This window comes from Biomphalaria glabrata, chromosome 2, assembly GCF_947242115.1.
Source record: "Biomphalaria glabrata chromosome 2, xgBioGlab47.1, whole genome shotgun sequence".
In the NCBI taxonomy this organism is placed as follows: domain Eukaryota; kingdom Metazoa; phylum Mollusca; class Gastropoda; family Planorbidae; genus Biomphalaria; species Biomphalaria glabrata.
In genome coordinates, this window is record NC_074712.1 from 32381532 (window position 1) to 32400149 (window position 18618).

An 18618-nucleotide genomic window follows, 5' to 3' on the forward strand; every position below is an offset into this window, starting at 1 on the left:
TATAAAATAGTTGAATTCAAAACTATTAAAATATTCGTATAAAAATATTTTGAAACGACACAAGAAACAAAATAATAAAAGAATAAAAATAAAATATGCAGCACAGTACTAAAAAGCCCCCCTCCATAGATAACATCCGGGCATGCGTAGTAGATTCAGCGTTTTCTTATCTTACTGGTGTATAGCTTTTGACTAATTTCAAATTGTTTTTGTTTTGTTTTTTTCCATAAACTTTTAATTTCTTTTCTTGCTCCGTGCTTCTTAAATACAGGAGAAACAATAAGTCATTTCATTTCTGGATTTACAAACATGCAAGCAACTTCTAACGCCACAGATATCACTTCATCTTTGGCGCATCCACTTCCACCACAAATGTCTGAAACGATGATTTCTTCAGACTCCTCGGAAGAAGCTGCTAAGGCTAGCTCTAGATCAGCTACCGCCGAATCCTGCACGTCTACAACCCAAGTAAATGAAACATCACAAAGCTCAAGAGGTATTTTATCAAAAGACTAAGAATAATCGAGATCTATTTAACCCCATATTATGATATATTAATTACTGATTACTGATATAATCTAGGCGCTAGGGAGCTAAAATTAAAAAAAATACTTTAAATTTCCAATGATGTATAAATTATGACTGTATCAGTATGTTTAACAGTTAGATTCTAGATTAGCTAGAAAGTTGTGTTTTTTTGTGGCGTTTTGACCTAACAATAACTTGAATAACATTGTTCAATTTGTTGACATGGAACAAGTGAGAGAAGAGCTTGTCGCTGGCTCAGCCGGACGAGACACACCCCTACTTAGTTCAAAAGTTTAAAAGTTGGAATTGAGTTTCATAGGCAATAGATCTATTTATTAAATAAGAAATTTAATAGTAGATATAGTATTAGTAGTAAATTTCTAGCTCACAAAGCTGATTGCCTGATTTCATTTATATTTTTATAAAATTTACTTGTTTAGAATGTAAATATTGAAGCAAATAAACAAATGGGGTCTTGAGATTCAAGAAAGGTCAGAGAGGTGTGGACGAAATGGCAGCATTGTGATGGAAGAAAATAACAAAATGTTTAAAAAGTGTGATCAAAATCGTCTGAAACAATTTTTTTTCAAATGCGCTTTAAAATTTGTGCGCATATGTTTAATACACAAAAAGTATTTGGCCTTAAGTAATTTTACGTCTTTTACGAAATTTCGTTATCAAAAACTGTAAATCCCATAGCTAACAATGCTAACCGTATAAACGCTGTATTTTGAACTTTTATTAATGTTCGATTATTTTCCTGGACCCTGTGTTGCTTAAAACAAAAAAGGCTTTAAAAGGGGTATTTTTAATAATAAATTTTAAAAAGATATTTAACTTACAAAAATCCTAATTAGGCCATTGTCTATAGTAATTGATAACACAACTTTAAAACTTCTCACATTTCATTCAAAAGTGTAATAAATTTCTAAGTGCAGCCTGTGTTAAAAAAACAACATGATCTCTAAATTATCTGTCGTTTTTTACTTCTGCACTTCTGGGTTTTTTCGCCTAGCTACCCCATATAATACATATTATATATCATATTTGAACTTTAAAAGCTTAAATAGAGGGAAACTGATAATCATCATATTCATAATGATAATAATTATAATTTTGATATAGATCTACTGATCTAAACCTAGCTACCTTTTCAAGCATCCCCCTTTTGTCTCCTGCATCAGTATCCTAACTGTATTGTTATCAATGTGTCTTTATTTTGATAGATATGACAGAAATACTAATTACTATGTTATCAACTCAATGTTTACTACCTACTTAGCTAGATAGAGCTTGAGAAATGCTTTCCAATGATAAAGTTTATTTTTATTTTTTTGATGACTTTATTTTGAGGAAGTTAATATTATTATTTGAATATATATCTCGACTTCTAGAGTAAAAGTTACTTAATTGAATATTCCCCCCCCCCTTTTTTTTTTTTGTCTCAACATTAATATCCTTACAGCATTTTTATCAATGCACATTTATTTTGATATATATGGCAGTTTTTCTAGAGACATGTTTAGTGACTAAATATTTTAACTTCAATAAAACTTGTACCTTAATTTTGCAAGTTAGATCTTAAGGTAAAAATTCCAATGACAGCAAATTTATTTTTCACAATGAAATGAATTTAAAGCATTTACTGTTTCACAAATCAATAACTCATAATAAAAATATATTTTTACATTAGCAAGCGATGGACATGATGAAGGCCCAGGTTCAGCCAGTGCACTTGCTGTTAAAAACCAGGTATTACTAACATCTTAATTAAAACAATTTCTCAGGGGTTTTGTTTGTTATTATGATGTTACATTGTAATGGCAATCACACTAACAAAAAAACAAACATTGGGTATGTAACTCACTTTCAAATTTTTTCAACCTCAGTGTATCAGTAATGAGGCAGATAATGACAATACCAGTGAAATCAGTGATTTCTCAGACTTGAGTCAGGAGTCATGGCAACCAGTACAAGGTAGGAATACAAAGTGTTTGCAACTAATTCAGAAACATTTTACTAATGTTGAGTTGGGCTTAAAAAATAAAAGAAATTATGTGTGGAGGAAGTAAAATAAAAAAATCTTTAACTGGGATATTGGTTTCCACCGAAGTCACCTTTGAGAAAAGCACAGTGATGCCTTGTTTTTTGCAGGAAATATTTTGTAGTGAAAAATGAATTTCTGTGAAATAAAAGAAACTTTTTCACATTATGTATTTAATAAGTAATATACTGTTTATAATTTTTGCATTCATTATAGAATGTTTTTCAGCTGGAACTACATGTATTATGGCGGAAAACAGATTCTCTATTGAAAATGCATTTTTCGAGTTCAATATTCATTATCTCTGAATATAGACCATCTGTGGTATATTTGCTTTTACTGATGGATAGATCTATGTTTCTGGAAGCTTCATTAGCAAAATTTTTTTGAAATTCGTTTTTATATGGAATTTGTGCATTTGTGAATATCATGAAGTATTGCCAAAAAGACAGACAACATTTACTTCTGGATTTATGTGATCCCATTTCAAAAGGTAAGAAACATATTTTAGAAATATAACTCATGTATAAAATACATACTTAGTATTTAAAAATGATTGTTATACACCATAAAGAAAAAAAAAGTAAATAAAATGCTTCTTTTGTCTTAAATTTGAAAAAAAATAGCCTCGATGCAATTTTTGAAGTTGTGATGTCGCCAAACAATGTGTACATTTTTTTTTTAATATAAATCACATTTTGCCGATTTTCGTTTCAAAACACTTATTTTTGTATTTCTATCATCATAATTATTTATTTTTTTTATTTTTTGGTTATTTAAAATAAAAAAATATTTATAAAATCTAGTTTTTTTTAACACCAATCAGAATGGAGGTCGCCGGAATTGACTTCATGACCTCCCGTTCAAAGTGCTATTTTTTTTTGTCATTCGCTCAGAAATATTCGAAGCGATAATTCTAGCAAAGGTAATTATAGACAGAATCTATTACAGATAATTCAGTTCATAATATCAACTGCTTAGTTAATTATTCTGCTTTAATAATAGGATGTCGTTTTCTTCAATAATTAACTTCAAGGACGGGAACACGGGTATCTATCTTTAGCCAGGCGCGCGCGATAAAAACAAACAAACACACGTTTTGACTTAGTCAACCTGAAGGGGCACCTCTGAATTGAGATCTTAGTCTGTAAAAGCTAAAAACCTATAATTTTTAAATCAATATCGACTACTACGGCAATTATTTTACTTTAATATTGGTGCATTGCATGCGTCATAAAATCGGCCCGGCAATGCGATGTTTCAGCGCGAGGGGGGGGGGGCACATTTTGAACTTAGATTTTAGATCTAAATTAATCTATCTCTAGATCTATAATAGTTTCTACAGATCTAGATCTAGATCTATAAAGACTAGATCTTAACCATATTTTAAAATCAATCTAGCGAAATGCTTTTAGATTAGTTAGACATAGATCGATCTCTAGGTCTAGGACTAGATCTAGGTCACTGGACTTAGACTCTGCGATTAGATTAGTCTAGATCTAGTCATTAGAGTTAATAAGCGTGAAATTATTTAAATATTTACTGATCTAGATCTAAATTCTCTTATCAGGATAGATTAGATCTAGAACTAGATGATTTAGATCTATATTTATATAATATAGTCATTTCTAGTAGATAGTCAAGTAGCGATGTACACACGTGGATCAAGAATCAAGACCGTAGTGATCTAGTCTAAGTCTAAATGTAGACTCTAGGTCTTAGATCTATATAATTTATATAGCCTTATATCTACGTCTAAATATAATTCATAGTAAGACTTAGGACTAGATTTTAACATGGAAAAAAATCTGAGATCTAAATCTACTATCTAGTCATTTCTAGATCTAGTAACTAGTACTACTAGTAGATAGTCAATTAGCGATGTACACGTGTGGATCTAGGAATCTAAATGTAGATTAGATCTAAGACTAAGATTTTATATATCTAAATCTAATTCATAGGATCTTATAAACTCAGTAGGGTTAAATTAGATCTGATCTCTAGATCTACATCTTAAATTACTTAAAGTTAAAGTGGAAAAAATCTAGATCTAGTCAATTATAAACAAGAGTAGAAGAGATTCAATAGACATAGTGACATAGTTAAAAATAACAACAAACACATATTAACCAAATTATAAAAGTTGTTTTTATTTCTTTTCTCAGCAACAGTTACTACAGATACAAAGATTGAGATTATTTGAGATAGTAAACAGAATAGTCAATAGATATAGATCATGCACCATGCAAGTTAAGCTTTATTAGGTCTAACTCTAAGTAGAGTACTCTAGACCTAGATCTAAAAAGTGATCAAGAACTAGAATAGATCTAAATCTTGATAATATTTCATTTAATATTAGATCTTTTCTAGTCTAAAATTATACATATCTATAACCTTTATCTAAAATTGATATAAATAGTATCATGTTAAAACATGAAGATAAGAGAAAAAAAAAAAGACTTTTTATTGGTAGCGTGGGCCGAAGAGGGGGCTTATTTATTAATTATAAATACTTTTTAAGGTTGTTGTTTTTTTTTTCAAATGTTATATAAATATACTTTACTTTGTGACATAGTTTTAAGCAAATAATAATCAAATTGTGAATTTGTGAAATTCATGGATTATTGGACATATCTTCTGTGAATTATGGATTTTTCATTATTAGGGGTAAGTGTGTTTGACCTCATTTTTTATGTTAAATACTTGTCTGATGATAATGAATTTACTTTTTTTGGATTCCTCTCTTCTTGGGCATTAAAATTGATACATAATATGTCTAAACTGATTATGTTTTTGTTATTTAGGATAATGATAAAGTATAATTTGCAACCTAATTTTTTTTACGGAGGGGGTGGGGTCTGGGGTGGCTCAATTAATTTGCATAAATGACTTAAAAAACTTGTTTTTATATTTTTTTCAAATTTTCTATAAATATACTTTACTTTGGGATATATTTTTCTATAAATAATATTGTGAATTTGTGAAATTCATGGATTATGGGACATATCTTCTGTGAGTGATGAATTTTTCATTATTAGGGGTAAGTGTGTTTGACCTCATTTTTTCAAGTTAAATAATTGTCTGTTGCTTCTGATTTTATTTTTTTTGAATTCCTCTATTCTTGGGCAATAAATTTGATATATAATATGTCAATAAAAGTAATTTTGAAATTGGTCAAAAAAATGGTCCTTAAAGTAGAATGTTGAGAACTCAATCTGTTTTCCGCCTTATCCTATTATTTTCTTTAATAGATTAATATATAAGCTGTGATCTTGCAATTTTACTTGATTGTTAGGCGTTGTGGCTGAGTTGTAAAGCGCTTGGCTTCAGAACCAAGGGTCCTGGGTTCTTTTTATTTTCAGGATCTTTAGGGCACCTTTAAGTTCACCCAGCTCTAATGGGCAACTGACATTAGTTGTGGGAAAAGTAAATACAGTTGGTTGTTGTGTTGACCACCTTTGTTAGATATGTGCCATGGAAAAAGATAACCTTTATATCATCTGCCCTATAGATCGCAAAGTCTGAAAGGGAAACTTCTACTTACTTCATTCCTATGTGGACATGAACAATACATGTACTCTCCAATAGCCCCAATCACAGGTCATCTTACAAGCAAGAAGTTGATGTGCTGTATAATGCATGCCACCTGCTACCAAGAGGATGCACAGGGTCTACTATATTATTATTTGGAGGGGTGGGAGGATTTTATAAAGCTTTTAATCATTGAGTCAATAAACAAACTTGTAAAACTTTTTTTATCCAAAATATATCATTATTTAAAATACTCATTAGCAATAAAATAAAAAAAATTAAATATCCTTTTAATTAGGTCCCATAGCCTGGGTTCAGGAACAGATGAGAAAAGGACAGAGCCCTCACAAAATATTGGAAGACCTTGTACCATCTGGTACCGTGATTCCTGAGGGTCTTGATCCAATAATGTTGTGGAAGATCATCATTAGTATTGTTTCGGAGCCACCAAAGCGCAAGAAACTGACAGACATTAACACATTAGATGATGTGCTTAGGCTGCTCAGAAACTCAAAAAAGATAATGGTTTTGACTGGTGCAGGGGTAAGTTGTCTTTTCCTTTGTTGCTTCATTCACAGTGAAGATTTTATTCTCTCGTAATGATTATGTTTATTATTTGTTACCCATGTCCCTTGCTTTCAATATCTGACATTTCCAAATAAAATTTCTTACTTTAGGTTTCTGTATCATGTGGTATACCAGATTTTCGATCTCGTGATGGTATATATGCAAGACTGGCTAAGGATTTTCCCAATCTTCCAGATCCACAGGCAATGTTTGATATACACTTTTTCCGATCAGATCCAAGGCCATTCTTCAAATTTGCTAAAGTAACTATTGAATATTTAGTGTCAAATTTTATTACTTTTTTTTTTTTTTTTTTTTGTAAACCAGAAAAAAAAATATATTTCTAAAATACCTTTTAGATATTTTAAATTTGTATACATAAATACTTTGTTTTCTGTTTATTCAGGAAATTTACCCAGGTCAATTTCGTCCTTCCCTTTGTCACTATTTCATTAAATTGCTAGAAGAGAAAGGTAAACTGTTGAGAAACTATACGCAAAACATAGACACACTAGAACAAGTGGCTGGGATACAGAATGTGATACAGTGCCATGGTAATGAATGCCAAGATCAAACTTTGTACCATCTACTTTTTACAAAAATTTCAATACAAAACAAAATAATAGAATTATAATGTGGAATTTTGTTATATTTATTCTGCAGGTTCATTTGCCACAGCTTCTTGCACAGTTTGTGGATATAAGGTGGATTCTGATGCAATTCAAGAAGATATATTCAACCAAGTAAGCAGTACCACTACATAGTTCTTTTTAACTATAGGAATCAGTTTTGTAGACATCATTTTTTTTTCCCTAATTGAACAAATATTTGTTTGTAAAACAAAAATGTTTGTTTTGTAAAATGCTTTACGGCGGAAAACAGATTGAGGTCTCAACATTCTACTTTTGGGACTTATTTTTTGACCAATTTCAAATTGGCATTTATGGACATATTATATATCATTTTTGATGCCCAAGAATAGAGGAATTCAAAAAAAATAAAATCAGAAGCATGAGACAATTATTTAACATAAAAAAATTAGGTCAAATACACTTACCCCTAATTTGAAAAATCCTTCACTCACAGAAGATATATCCAGAAATCCATGAATTTCACAAATTCACAATATTATTAAAAGAAAAATGTATCACAAAGTAAAGTATGTCTATAGAAGATTTAAAAAAAAAAAAAAAACTAGTTGTTTCCTACATTTTTGCCTATTATTGAGCTTTCCCGGTCCCACCCCCCTTTCCTTAAAAAAAGGCGCAAATTATAACTTATCTTTCTGCTTAAAAAAAAAAAACAGCCACATATTTGGCCTATTATATATCAATTTTAATGCCCAAGAATAGAGGAATTCAAAAAAAATAAAATTATTAGCAGCAGACAAGTATTTTACATTAAAAAAGTAGGTCAAGTACACTTACCCTTAATTATGAAAAACCCATCACTCACAGAAGATGTATTCAGAAGTCCATGAATTTCACAAATTTACATTAATAGCAATAGAAAAATGTGTCACAAAGTAATGTATTTTGATAGAAGATTTGAAAAATATATAAAATTATTGATTATTTAATGGATACTGCCTAATAATTAAGAACCCAAGACCCCATCCAACGCCAAAAAAAGTTTACAATTCTCCCTCATAAATCACCAATAGAAGCTTATTTACCAAAATCAGTTACAGTTATGACATATTATACATCGATTTTAATGCCCAGGAATAGAGGAATTCAAAACAAATAAAATTATTAGCAGCAGACTTAAGTATTTAATATAAAAAAAATATGTTTTACCAAATTAAATATATTTACCTCTCAGAAGGAAAATTCCATCACTCACCAAAGTTATCCCAGAAAATCCATGTATTTCACAAATTTAAAAAAACATTAAAAAAGAAAAATGTGTCAATAAGTGAAGCATACAAATACATGAATTAAAAATATATATTTTTTTTAATTTTATAAAAAAATTATAAAATGTCTAATGATTACCTGCCGAGAATCCTTACCCATTTTTTAAACAAGTATAAAGATATATACATAAATAGTACAAAATAAAAGAAAACTTACCTTTTAAATTTTTATTTTGGTTTATGAAACTTACACAGCTGATCACTTTTTTAAAGACCCAGATGTTCAGATGCAAATCATAGGACCAGTATTCACAACAGAATCACAAATTGCCTAACCCTAATACATGAAATTAAAAAAGAAAAATCATACAGTACTATTCAAAGGAGTTTTAAATTTTCATGAAAAACCTACTTAGCACATCCCTAAAACTTGACAAATAGTTACCAAATGAATTGATTCTAATAGTTTTTTTTTACTTTTACCAAAAAACTCTAGAACAAATATCAAATTTTAAAAATTGATTTCCGCCCCCCACCCCAATTTTAGTGTTTATCCTTCAGAGGAAAAAAATTAACTATATCCCAAAAAAATGATGTCCCCGGTTATCTAATCGGTACTTATCTGGCGGAATGAATTCCCATGTATAGAAATCAGGGGGGCCAGGTGCAATTAGCCCAACATCCATCTGGCCGCCAAATACATATGATGTCCCACTTTTTTCTAAGAACCTGACACTGAAATCAGCATTTTGTTCAGCGGGAGCAACAATCACCTGGTCAGGAAGAAAAACTAAAAATTTATTTTTGTTTGACAAGCCAACAAGGTAAATATGATTTATATAATACTAACAAATTGAAGAACTTACAACAGCATAAAAAATTTTCTTGACTTTATTTATGCTGCAGTGCAGTTTGACGTAGTCTCCCACTTTTAGCTGATGCACAGAACTGAACAAAAAAAAAAGAAGATTAAATTATTTATTTGCTTATATACCAACTTTAACTAAAAACTTTAGTTCTACACTTCTATGTTATGTACCTTTCAGGCTCAGGAACTGAACTTTTCCTCTGTACATCTGGATCCTCTAAAAAGCCATTGTTGAGAATGACATTCACGCTAAAAAAAATACAAGACATGAATCAAAAGAATAGTATAATTAATTGGACACATTTATTTCAAAACTAAATTGGAATTTGAAAAACTAACAAAAAATGTATATCATACTTTGGTTTCAACTTGTGAATTTCATATTCCCCAACAATGTCAGCATTTATGCACAAGTTGAATTTGTTCTGCCTGCAGGCACAACAAAAACAACACAGCCGGCGGGCTCTTAGGACATAAGCAGCCAGTCGTTGGTACTGGTGCAGTTTACGGCTACCTGGGATGGCAAGTGAGTCATCATCATTACTGTCTCTCTCGATGTTACTCACCAGAACATATTGCCTTGAGAGAAAAACAAAAATTTAATGAATCATACTTTCTTATAAAGACTTTATATGAAATAGTTTTAAGTACACATGCAGAGCTGGAAATCAAGAAAAATACATAGTCTTTACCTGTGAGAGTTTGAGTTCAGTTTAGACAGGTGGTCAACCATGTCCTTTGCATCTCTGAAAGAGATGCCTTCATGGACAGCTCTTTTTATTGCTTGACTCAAGACCCCCGTCTCACCATCCGCCTCACCCTTGCCATGTTCGGAGCCGTAATAGCACCTCTGCACATCAAGACCTAGCATATTGCTAAGGTCACAGAATGTGCCCTTACCCTGATGGAAAGAAAAAGTGTCAAGATATAGTAGTTGTGATGATATAATAACTTCTAAATGAACTATTTAGTTTAGACCGCTTTCTATTATAATTTACCTTGTACTGGCTGGCTGCCCCATCACTCCATATGGTGATTTTGGAGAATGTGGTTTTATCTCTAAGCAGCTCTAATGTCCTCATGGTGAATGTTTTTACCGCATGATGATCATGGCAGATGTCATCACTTAAAAAAATGATGCTGTGTCTGACCACTTGATCACCACAACGGTAAAAACATACCACCGGGTGCACTGTTATTTGGGTTTTCCCAAAATGTGCACTCTTGATTTCGGACGCATAGGCTGCTTTTCGATTTTCTCCAAAATCTTGAACCATTACTACCTCATCTGAAATTGAAATAAAAAAAAAATGCTCATATATTTTGAAAATGAAAAACTAAATTTGTATAAGGACTACTTATTTGAGACTTACTTTCTTCAGGGTTGCTTCTACAAATCTTAAACTGTCTATACTGCCAAAATGCTGTGAATAGATGCTGCAGAAAGCTTGTGCCTTTTGTAGGCTCCTCCAGTGCTTTTTGAAGATCTGTAAGCAAGTCCCTGGTGAAATAAATAAGAAAATAAATAAAAACAAAATGTATTAAAATAATCTTAGTACAAAACAAAGTTTCAACCGTACAGACCTTATGGACCCTTCCTTTTCCATGGGCTCCAGTTTTCCAGCTTCTGATTTGGCCCATCTCTTCCACCGGACACCTTGTGTTTTAATTATGTCCCTACAGAAGATCTTGAATGGTCTCATTTTGTCGGCACACTCAACACAAGCTCCTTCAAAAAAATTAAAGACAATGTGAAGAAAAAAGGAAATGTTAGGATTTAATCTATACTAGTATATGATAGCATTGAAACCAACATACCATCGATACATTTAATATCAGGCCAATCCTTCTCTGTAAGGCAGGTCATAAACCTGAGCATCTCAGTTTCTTTAGGTAATTGACCTGATGAGCCTAAATGCCTATTTAAGGCATTTATCATCAAACTGGGAAAAATGCAGAGGCACATTAGAAGTTTTAAATTAAAGACAAGAATGAAAAATTTCTGAGTTAAAATTGCATTGCGAAATATTCTTACCGAACATTTGTGCAGTACACACAAAGGCAACTGTCTATTGGCACAGACCCCAAAAGCCTCACATTTTTTGGTCGCAGAGTTTGAAAAAGGGTCAGGCTCACAGGCAAAGATGGGTGTTCCTTCTTGTACAGTTGATGAGCCGATTTGATAGTTTGCACCATCACTCTCGCAGCCCCATGCTTTGTCGAGTAACGTGCATGTGGCAGCATCCGGGATACATCATCACGAATGTAGAAAAGCTGTATGTACGAATACTATGATAATTAGTAATTGTAATTGAGCTTGAACAAATATTTTATTAAATTAAAAATAAAGGTGAAATTTCATTCTTTTCTAACCTGCACCATATTGTGAGCAGGCTTAGAAATTTCTTCTTCTGCTTCAGGTACTTCCAAAAGTGAATCTCGCAGCTGAATACCAAGTTCCTCTTCTATGTCCAGATCATCTGACTCCTGAGTATTGAAAAGAGATCGGCAGGGGTGTTTTCTTTGCAGTTCCCTAATAGCTTGTTTTTTCTCTGGAGTTCTAGGGTTGAGTAAATTTAGGGCAGTCTGGGCATATTCCATAGGAGACATAGCAAGTTTCTTGGTCTTTGCTTTGAACTAAAAACAAATTAAAGCATAATTAGAATTATTTAGAACATTGTTACCATGAAGATACTAAAGAAGAAAAATACTGCGAAAAATTACTTCATGATTCAGGTTGTAAGCTGATTGTTTAAGATGTCCAACTCTATCAGATAGTCCAGCAGGACTGTTACTAATTCTAGCCAGCTTAGCTGCTTCACGCAGTTTTCTTTTCCTTTCTCTTTCTTTAAGTCTGATGATGCAAAGAAAGAAAAAAAAAATGGTTTGTACTAAAAATTAATTTTCTTTAACAAAAAACAAAAAAAAAACATGAAGGTTTCTCAAAAAAAACTAATTAAAAAAAAAAAAGTCATTGCTTACCTTATAGCAGTTTTTTTTTGATGGCTCAAAGCTGCTCTCTGGGCTTTTCTCTGGCTTGATCGATGCTTCCTTAACTCATTAGGTGACATATCCTTAGGTCTCTTATTTTCATGATCGGATTTTGGAGTGGTGGGAGTGGCACCTGCACTGTTCCGTGTTTGGCGAGACTTCTGTGTCTTAATTTTCCAATAATAGTCTCTGATATATTGTCTATAAATACAATTCAGAAGTAAAAAATAGAATTTATATATATATAATATTATTATACAATTAGATTTCTTAAAACTAGTTTGAACCCAGATATTTCTAGCATCTCTAAGTTTATTATCTTTTTATATGGTATATACCTAAATTCAAAAGCTTTTAAAAATCATTACAAACCTTTTTTTTTCTTTCTTAGCGTTGTATTCTTCTATTTCAGCCTGGCTATGGTTACCTTCTTCCCATTGTTTTTTTTTTGTGTGCAGGTACTTTAGTGATGCTGCTCTTTCTTTTGCCAGCAATTCCGCATACTTTTCTGGATTTTCAGTCTTTAATTTGTGACGACGATTTTGAACATCAGACATTTTATTTCTACTCAAATTAGATTGCTTTTATGTAACAAAAAAAAGTGAGACATTTCGTAAAAGTGAAAAAAAAAAAAAAGATCTAGAGTTAGGCTAAAGGGATTACAACTTTGGATCTAGAATTATTTAGATTGATCTAGACTTAGACCTAGAATCTAGACTAAATCTAGTATAGATCTAGATTTAATTATTAAATTATTTTAATATTGAATTTTAAAATAATATCAATTGTCAAAATATATCACAAAGATCCAGATCTAATTTATATATTAATTATTAATACCATGTTATAGATCTATAGTATTTTGATTTTAATATTCTAAACGTTTTTTTTTTCGAAGTCCATAAATATTATTTATTTTATTTAGATCTACGGAATTTAATGTGATTTAAATTGTGTCTGCAGGTCTAGATCTAATTACGGTAATGTTTCTATTTCTCAGGCTGAATCTAGATCTAGCCATCATCTAGGACTAAATCTGTAGTCTAGATCTTAAATCTAGATATAAAGTCATGTAAACACTAAACTAACAATCACTAGATCTAGGATCTTGATTAAAATTATTTTTCAAAATTTCCGTATCTGGTATATTCAGAACATTCTAGATGATCTAGAAAATAACAGAGATACAGTACGGTGCGTGATTTTATCGATCGCTGACGTCAGTGACAATGTTTAATAGTCAGTGTTACAATCTAGATTTATACTAATATGCCTCACGTTTTGCTAGATTAATAAATTAACTAGTTTTAGATCTAATCTATCTAGAAGAGAATTTAGATCTAGATCTATACTATATATATATATTATAATATAGATCTATATAAAATAACATGTGGTCCGATCCGTACGTCTTAAAAGCTAATGACTAATGTAGGTCTAAGTCTAGATTAGATCTATACGTTTCGCTAGAAATTTTAAATGATTAAAAAAAATTGCGCTAAGACATAAGCCTATTTATATTCTAGATCTATATTTTCTAAATCTAAATACTAATCTAGTTATAAAATCTAGAAATCATAATAATATAATAATACTATCAAATACAGATTTACACTAAGTCAAAACGCGTGTTTTGTTTTTTTTTCACCGCGCGCGCCTGGCTTAAGATAGATACCCGTGTTCCCGTCCTTGAAGTTAATTATTGAAGATTACGACATCCTATTATTAAAGCAGAATAATTAACTAAGCAGTTGATATTATGAACTGAATTATCTGTAATAGATTCTGTCTATAATTACCTTTGCTAGATGCTATCGCTTCGAATTATTCTGAGCGAATGATTTTTAAAAAAAGCACATTGAAAGGGAGGTCATGAAGTTAGTTCCGGCGACCTCCATTCTCATTGGTTTAAAAAAAAACGAGATTTTATAAATATTTTTTTTTTAAATAACCAAAAATAAAAAAATAATAATAAATTATTATGATGGAAATACAAAAATAAGTGTTTTACAGCGAAAATCTGCAAAATATAAATAATATTTAAAAAAAAATGTACACATTGTTTGGCGACATCACAAATTCAAAAATTGCATCGAGGCTATTTTTTTTCAAATTTAAGACAAAAGAAGCATTTTATTTACTTTTTTTTTTCTTTATGGTGTGCAACAATCATTTTTAAATACTAAGTATGTATTTTATACATGAGTTATATTTCTAAAATATGTTTCTTACCTTTTGAAATGGGATCACATAAATCCAAAAGTAAATGTTGTCTGTCTTTTTGGCAATACTTCATGATATTCACAAACGCACAAATTCAATATAAAAACGAATTTCACAAAAATTTTGCTAATGAAGCTTCCAGAAACATAGATCTATCCATCAGTAAAAGCAAATATACCACAGATGGTCTATATTCAGAGATAATGAATATTGAACTCGAAAAATGCATTTTCAATAGAGAATCTGTTTTCCGCCTTACATGTTTCGGATGTTCAATCAGAGTTGAAGATAATTACTTCCTAGTCTAAACCTCCTGCAGTTAGATGGGGGATGGGAGCAGGCAGGGTTTGAACCATAGACCATCGATAAATCTGAACGACAGTCCAGCGCTCAAACCGCATGACCAGGCAGCCATCTGAGCCATTGTATCCAGCTTAACAGAACAAGATTTCTACTGTCTTTCATAAAACCTTTTTTTTTTTTTTTTTCATAGGTGATCCCTCATTGTCCAAGATGCTCCCCAGCAGTACATAATGCTGTAATGAAACCAGATATTGTCTTCTTTGGAGAAAGTCTTCCAGAGCATTTTCACAACCAAATGGCAGCGGATAAAGATGAATGTGACCTTCTTATTGTTATTGGTTCATCTCTTAAAGTTCGCCCTGTCGCCCTTATTCCTAGTAAGTATAAGTTTGTCTTGTAGACAAAGGTTCTCATATATAAAACTCTATTGTACTTTGATGTTACGTTTGTATGTTAGTTATAAAAAAAAAATTAATTAATTTAATTTGTCTATTGTTATTGCTAATTTTCTTTGGATATGTATTAAGGAAACAGAAGTCGAATTTCTCTTTGAGACATAAAGGTCTTCTTAGATCTTTTAATTTTTATAAAATCAGATTTTTTAATAAGTGGCCAAGTACTCCACCTCTCGACCACTATAATTTTATTTGTAAAGTATTAAATCACTGAAAAAAGTCAATAGCCATTTTCTTTAAATTCTTTCTTATGTATTTTCAGACTCTTTACCAGCTCATGTGCCACAGATTTTAATAAACAGGGAAAGACTTCACCACTTCAACTTTGATGTAGAACTTCTTGGTAATTGTGATGGAATTATGGCTGAACTTTGTCGTAGGCTTGGTCCAGGTTGGGACCACCTAGCTACACCAGGACCACCACTAGATGAAGTGACTATGTCTAGTCTTCCAACTCCACCAATAAGTCCAGAATCAATAGAATCCCATGCTTCTGTGTGCTGTAAATCTCATGAGGCTCTTTCTCCTTCTGTCACCAATAGAGCAGCTTACATCAATTCATTGACCAATGCAGAGGATGAAGTAGAAATTAGCACATCAGAATGCATTGTTAGCTCTGCAGCTACATCTCAGAAAGCATCATCCCCTTCAGTAGAGGAAGATGTTGCAGGCACCAACGAAGTTGTGACATCTCAATCTGACTCAGCCTGCTGCAAAAGTCACAAGGCCCACCACTACAAACATTCAGGCAAGTGGACTTTCTCATCATCTCGTAACACTCTAGCCCTGACTGACTGTGTATCACCTGCAGATCATTCATGCTCCCCTCACTCCGACCACCCTACAAACAGCTCTTGCTCATCCCAGGAGATTGAAACACTGGTCAGTGCATGTCATAAAAAGGATGTTATGTATGTGCCCAACAAAAAGTCTCACTCACACCACCGGCAAACCAATTCTCATTCTTACCACAATCACCACAGCCAGGAGCAGCAGTTGGGCACTTTCGTGCATACTACTTTTGATCCTGAGCAGCACAGAGCTGCTCTATTGCTTGATCAGCTTGGCTCTCAGCAGCCAAAGAAAGCAGAAAAAAGAGCCCATGATGTTAGTGAATTTGCTGAGGCTGATTCCCAGGGGGAACATTGTGCTGAAGTGAAGAGACCTCGGCTAGAATCTCACTGTGAAGAAGTGAATGGAAATGAGGTTGATCTAGTGAGAAGTGATTCTATATCACAAGATGGATCACTGGAGGACATCAGAAAAATGTGGTGTAGTAAAAACAGGGTCAGTTTGGCACACAGAATGGCTGGTAAGACAACCTAAATCTAAGATTTTAAGAAATGTATAAATTATGTCGACACAATATGGTTGATAGCTAAGGTGCCATATGCAAGGCATTCATGTTTTGATGTTTCTTAAAGGGACAAACTTAATTCGACCAAAATATTTTCAATAAGGCATAAATGATCTATTTTATTAGTTGAGTTTTTGTTAATGCTGACAAATTATGAAAATAGAAATAATATGCATTTGATTTTCTCTGTGTTTAAATGTATGCACACATGCCAAATCAAGCACATTGTTGTTTTTTTTCCTTATTCTAATACCAGGCTTTTTGACAAAGCTAAAACTTTTGTCATGGACTCTTAATGTTTATATTTGTATCTTAGAACTAGACTTGTTTAAAATTCTTATTGTAATAATTATTTTATAAAAAAAATTTTCTTAAATTTTAGACTTCTACAAAAATAAATACTTTAAACGTGACTCAAAATTGTAATGAATCTTGTGTGCCATTCATTTTTCAGAGCACCAAGTACTTTATCTCCCACCAAGTAGCTATGTCTTTAAAGGGGCTGAAGTATACACAGATTCTGAAAGTTCCGATTCCAGTGATGATGATGATGAGGAGGAGGATGAAGATGCCAATGAAGAGAGTAGTGCTTCCAGTGAGGCAGAGGCTGACCAGTCCCATGAAATATCTGTTGAAGCTGCTGGAGGAGCAGATTCTTCTGGCCTTGCCACTTCAGAAGTTGATTCTCCTGGAGCTGATGAGCTCTCCACTCTGAATGAATCTCAGAATAATGAGTGCCTCTCTATGCCAGACATTCCAGTTGATGTGGCAGCTGATGCCTTATCTGCGTGCCAAGTCTCTTCTACAGATGACATTAAGTCATTCTGAATGGATTGCATTCATTTGATGGCCACCCCAGAACTTTCAACTTTTAATAAGTATGTATCCTTACTAAGTTCATTTAGAACAACATACATAAGATTTGCTTGTCATATTACTCGTTTCTTTTTGAACAGCATACATAGGATTTGCTCATTGGTATGGTAATGAAAATAATGACCATATCATTCTGAAAGTTGTATACCAGTACCTACTTGTGAGAATCATCTTCCTTTTCTTAAAACTAATCAAGGTATTAGATTGTATCAGAAAATATAGAAAGTTTTATTTTGGGATGAATTGGTAGTGGACATGAAATGTGACTGTTCTGAGTGTGCTCCATATTTACAATATATATATATGTTGATCATCTGTTAGTTGGATTTATGCTGTGTTGTCTGGTTTAATATTTTGTGTTTGAATTCTTGCTCTGTTGTATCTATTGTACTTTATAATTGTATTTCCTCCTTATCCTCTGGCTGTGACTGTCGACTCTAGCAGCATTAAATGATTGTACTTAGCATCTACTTCTGTGCAGTGACCACTTCCTATTGTGGTGTAATCTGTATTGCAGTGGTTCTTGTTCAATAGTTTTGAGTTCATTAGTTGTGATTTTCCTTGTGAATGAAGGTGCTGTTGGACACTCTTCTGTGTGGCCAGTATACAGTCTGTTACAAAACTGTTGTTTTATCTAAACATCAGATTTTTTTATTCCCCAGATGATTTTTCATTCAACTGTTAATAAATGTCATGGCAGCATGATTGTTTGGAAAGTTCTTACATTGTACTAGAAACTGATGACAATAGTTTGACTGTCACTGATACATTATTGTGTATACATACAATGTCTATTCAAATCAATGTATAACAAATAAAAGATTGTAGAAACAAATATGTTTTATGTTTTCTTGTGGAGAATAGGTTTCTATTGATGTTTGAAGTTATGAGGCTAATTTTGTGCTTAAATTAAAGCATTTTCAGACTTTCAAATGTGATTTCCCACTGATTAGGGCAAAAGTCTATTAGAAAACTTTTTAACATTAATCTTTGTAATATTTCCATATCTGTGTAGTT

General features: G+C 32.1%; 2 protein-coding genes across 3 annotated transcripts; one reads left to right on the forward strand and one right to left on the reverse strand.

The window, feature by feature from the left end:
- The first annotated feature begins 134 nt into the window (after positions 1 to 134).
- LOC106055258 (NAD-dependent protein deacetylase sirtuin-1-like) lies at positions 135 to 18436 on the forward strand. Of its 2 annotated transcripts, none has more exons than XM_013211449.2 (10): positions 135 to 496; positions 2222 to 2280; positions 2418 to 2505; positions 6402 to 6646; positions 6781 to 6933; positions 7077 to 7224; positions 7334 to 7413; positions 15104 to 15290; positions 15631 to 16680; positions 17180 to 18436. In XM_013211449.2, the coding sequence occupies exons 1-10, from the start codon at positions 310 to 312 to the stop codon at positions 17551 to 17553; spliced, it is 2571 nt and encodes an 856-aa protein (XP_013066903.2). In that variant the 5' UTR covers positions 135 to 309; the 3' UTR covers positions 17554 to 18436. The 2 variants fall into 2 exon arrangements, with proteins under 2 accessions (XP_013066903.2, XP_013066910.2); XM_013211456.2 differs by having other exon boundaries at positions 136 to 496; positions 15631 to 16116.
- LOC106064543 (uncharacterized) lies at positions 7948 to 14861 on the reverse strand. The gene is made up of 15 exons (XM_056020104.1): positions 14187 to 14861; positions 12760 to 12968; positions 12379 to 12588; positions 12121 to 12250; positions 11770 to 12033; positions 11432 to 11670; positions 11215 to 11339; positions 10981 to 11125; positions 10770 to 10897; positions 10395 to 10684; positions 10089 to 10297; positions 9754 to 9975; positions 9568 to 9645; positions 9395 to 9476; positions 7948 to 9301 (listed from the first exon to the last, which is right to left on the reverse strand). The coding sequence occupies exons 2-15, from the start codon at positions 12942 to 12944 to the stop codon at positions 9104 to 9106; spliced, it is 2505 nt and encodes an 834-aa protein (XP_055876079.1). The 5' UTR covers positions 12945 to 12968; positions 14187 to 14861; the 3' UTR covers positions 7948 to 9103.
- Positions 18437 to 18618: the final 182 nt, after the last annotated feature.

Coding starts and splice junctions, on each gene's coding strand:
- LOC106055258 (XM_013211449.2), top strand. CDS start 310: ATGCAAGCAACTTCTAACGCCACAGATATCACTTCATCTTTGGCGCAT. Junction 7,414..15,103: donor AAGAAGATATATTCAACCAA/GTAAGCAGTACC, acceptor TTTTTTTCATAG/GTGATCCCTCATTGTCCAAG. Junction 16,681..17,179: donor TTTGGCACACAGAATGGCTG/GTAAGACAACCT, acceptor TTCATTTTTCAG/AGCACCAAGTACTTTATCTC.
- LOC106064543 (XM_056020104.1), bottom strand. CDS start 12,944: ATGTCTGATGTTCAAAATCGTCGTCACAAATTAAAGACTGAAAATCCA. Junction 11,671..11,769: donor CTGCTCACAATATGGTGCAG/GTTAGAAAAGAA, acceptor TCGTACATACAG/CTTTTCTACATTCGTGATGA. Junction 11,340..11,431: donor GTGTACTGCACAAATGTTCG/GTAAGAATATTT, acceptor CATTTTTCCCAG/TTTGATGATAAATGCCTTAA.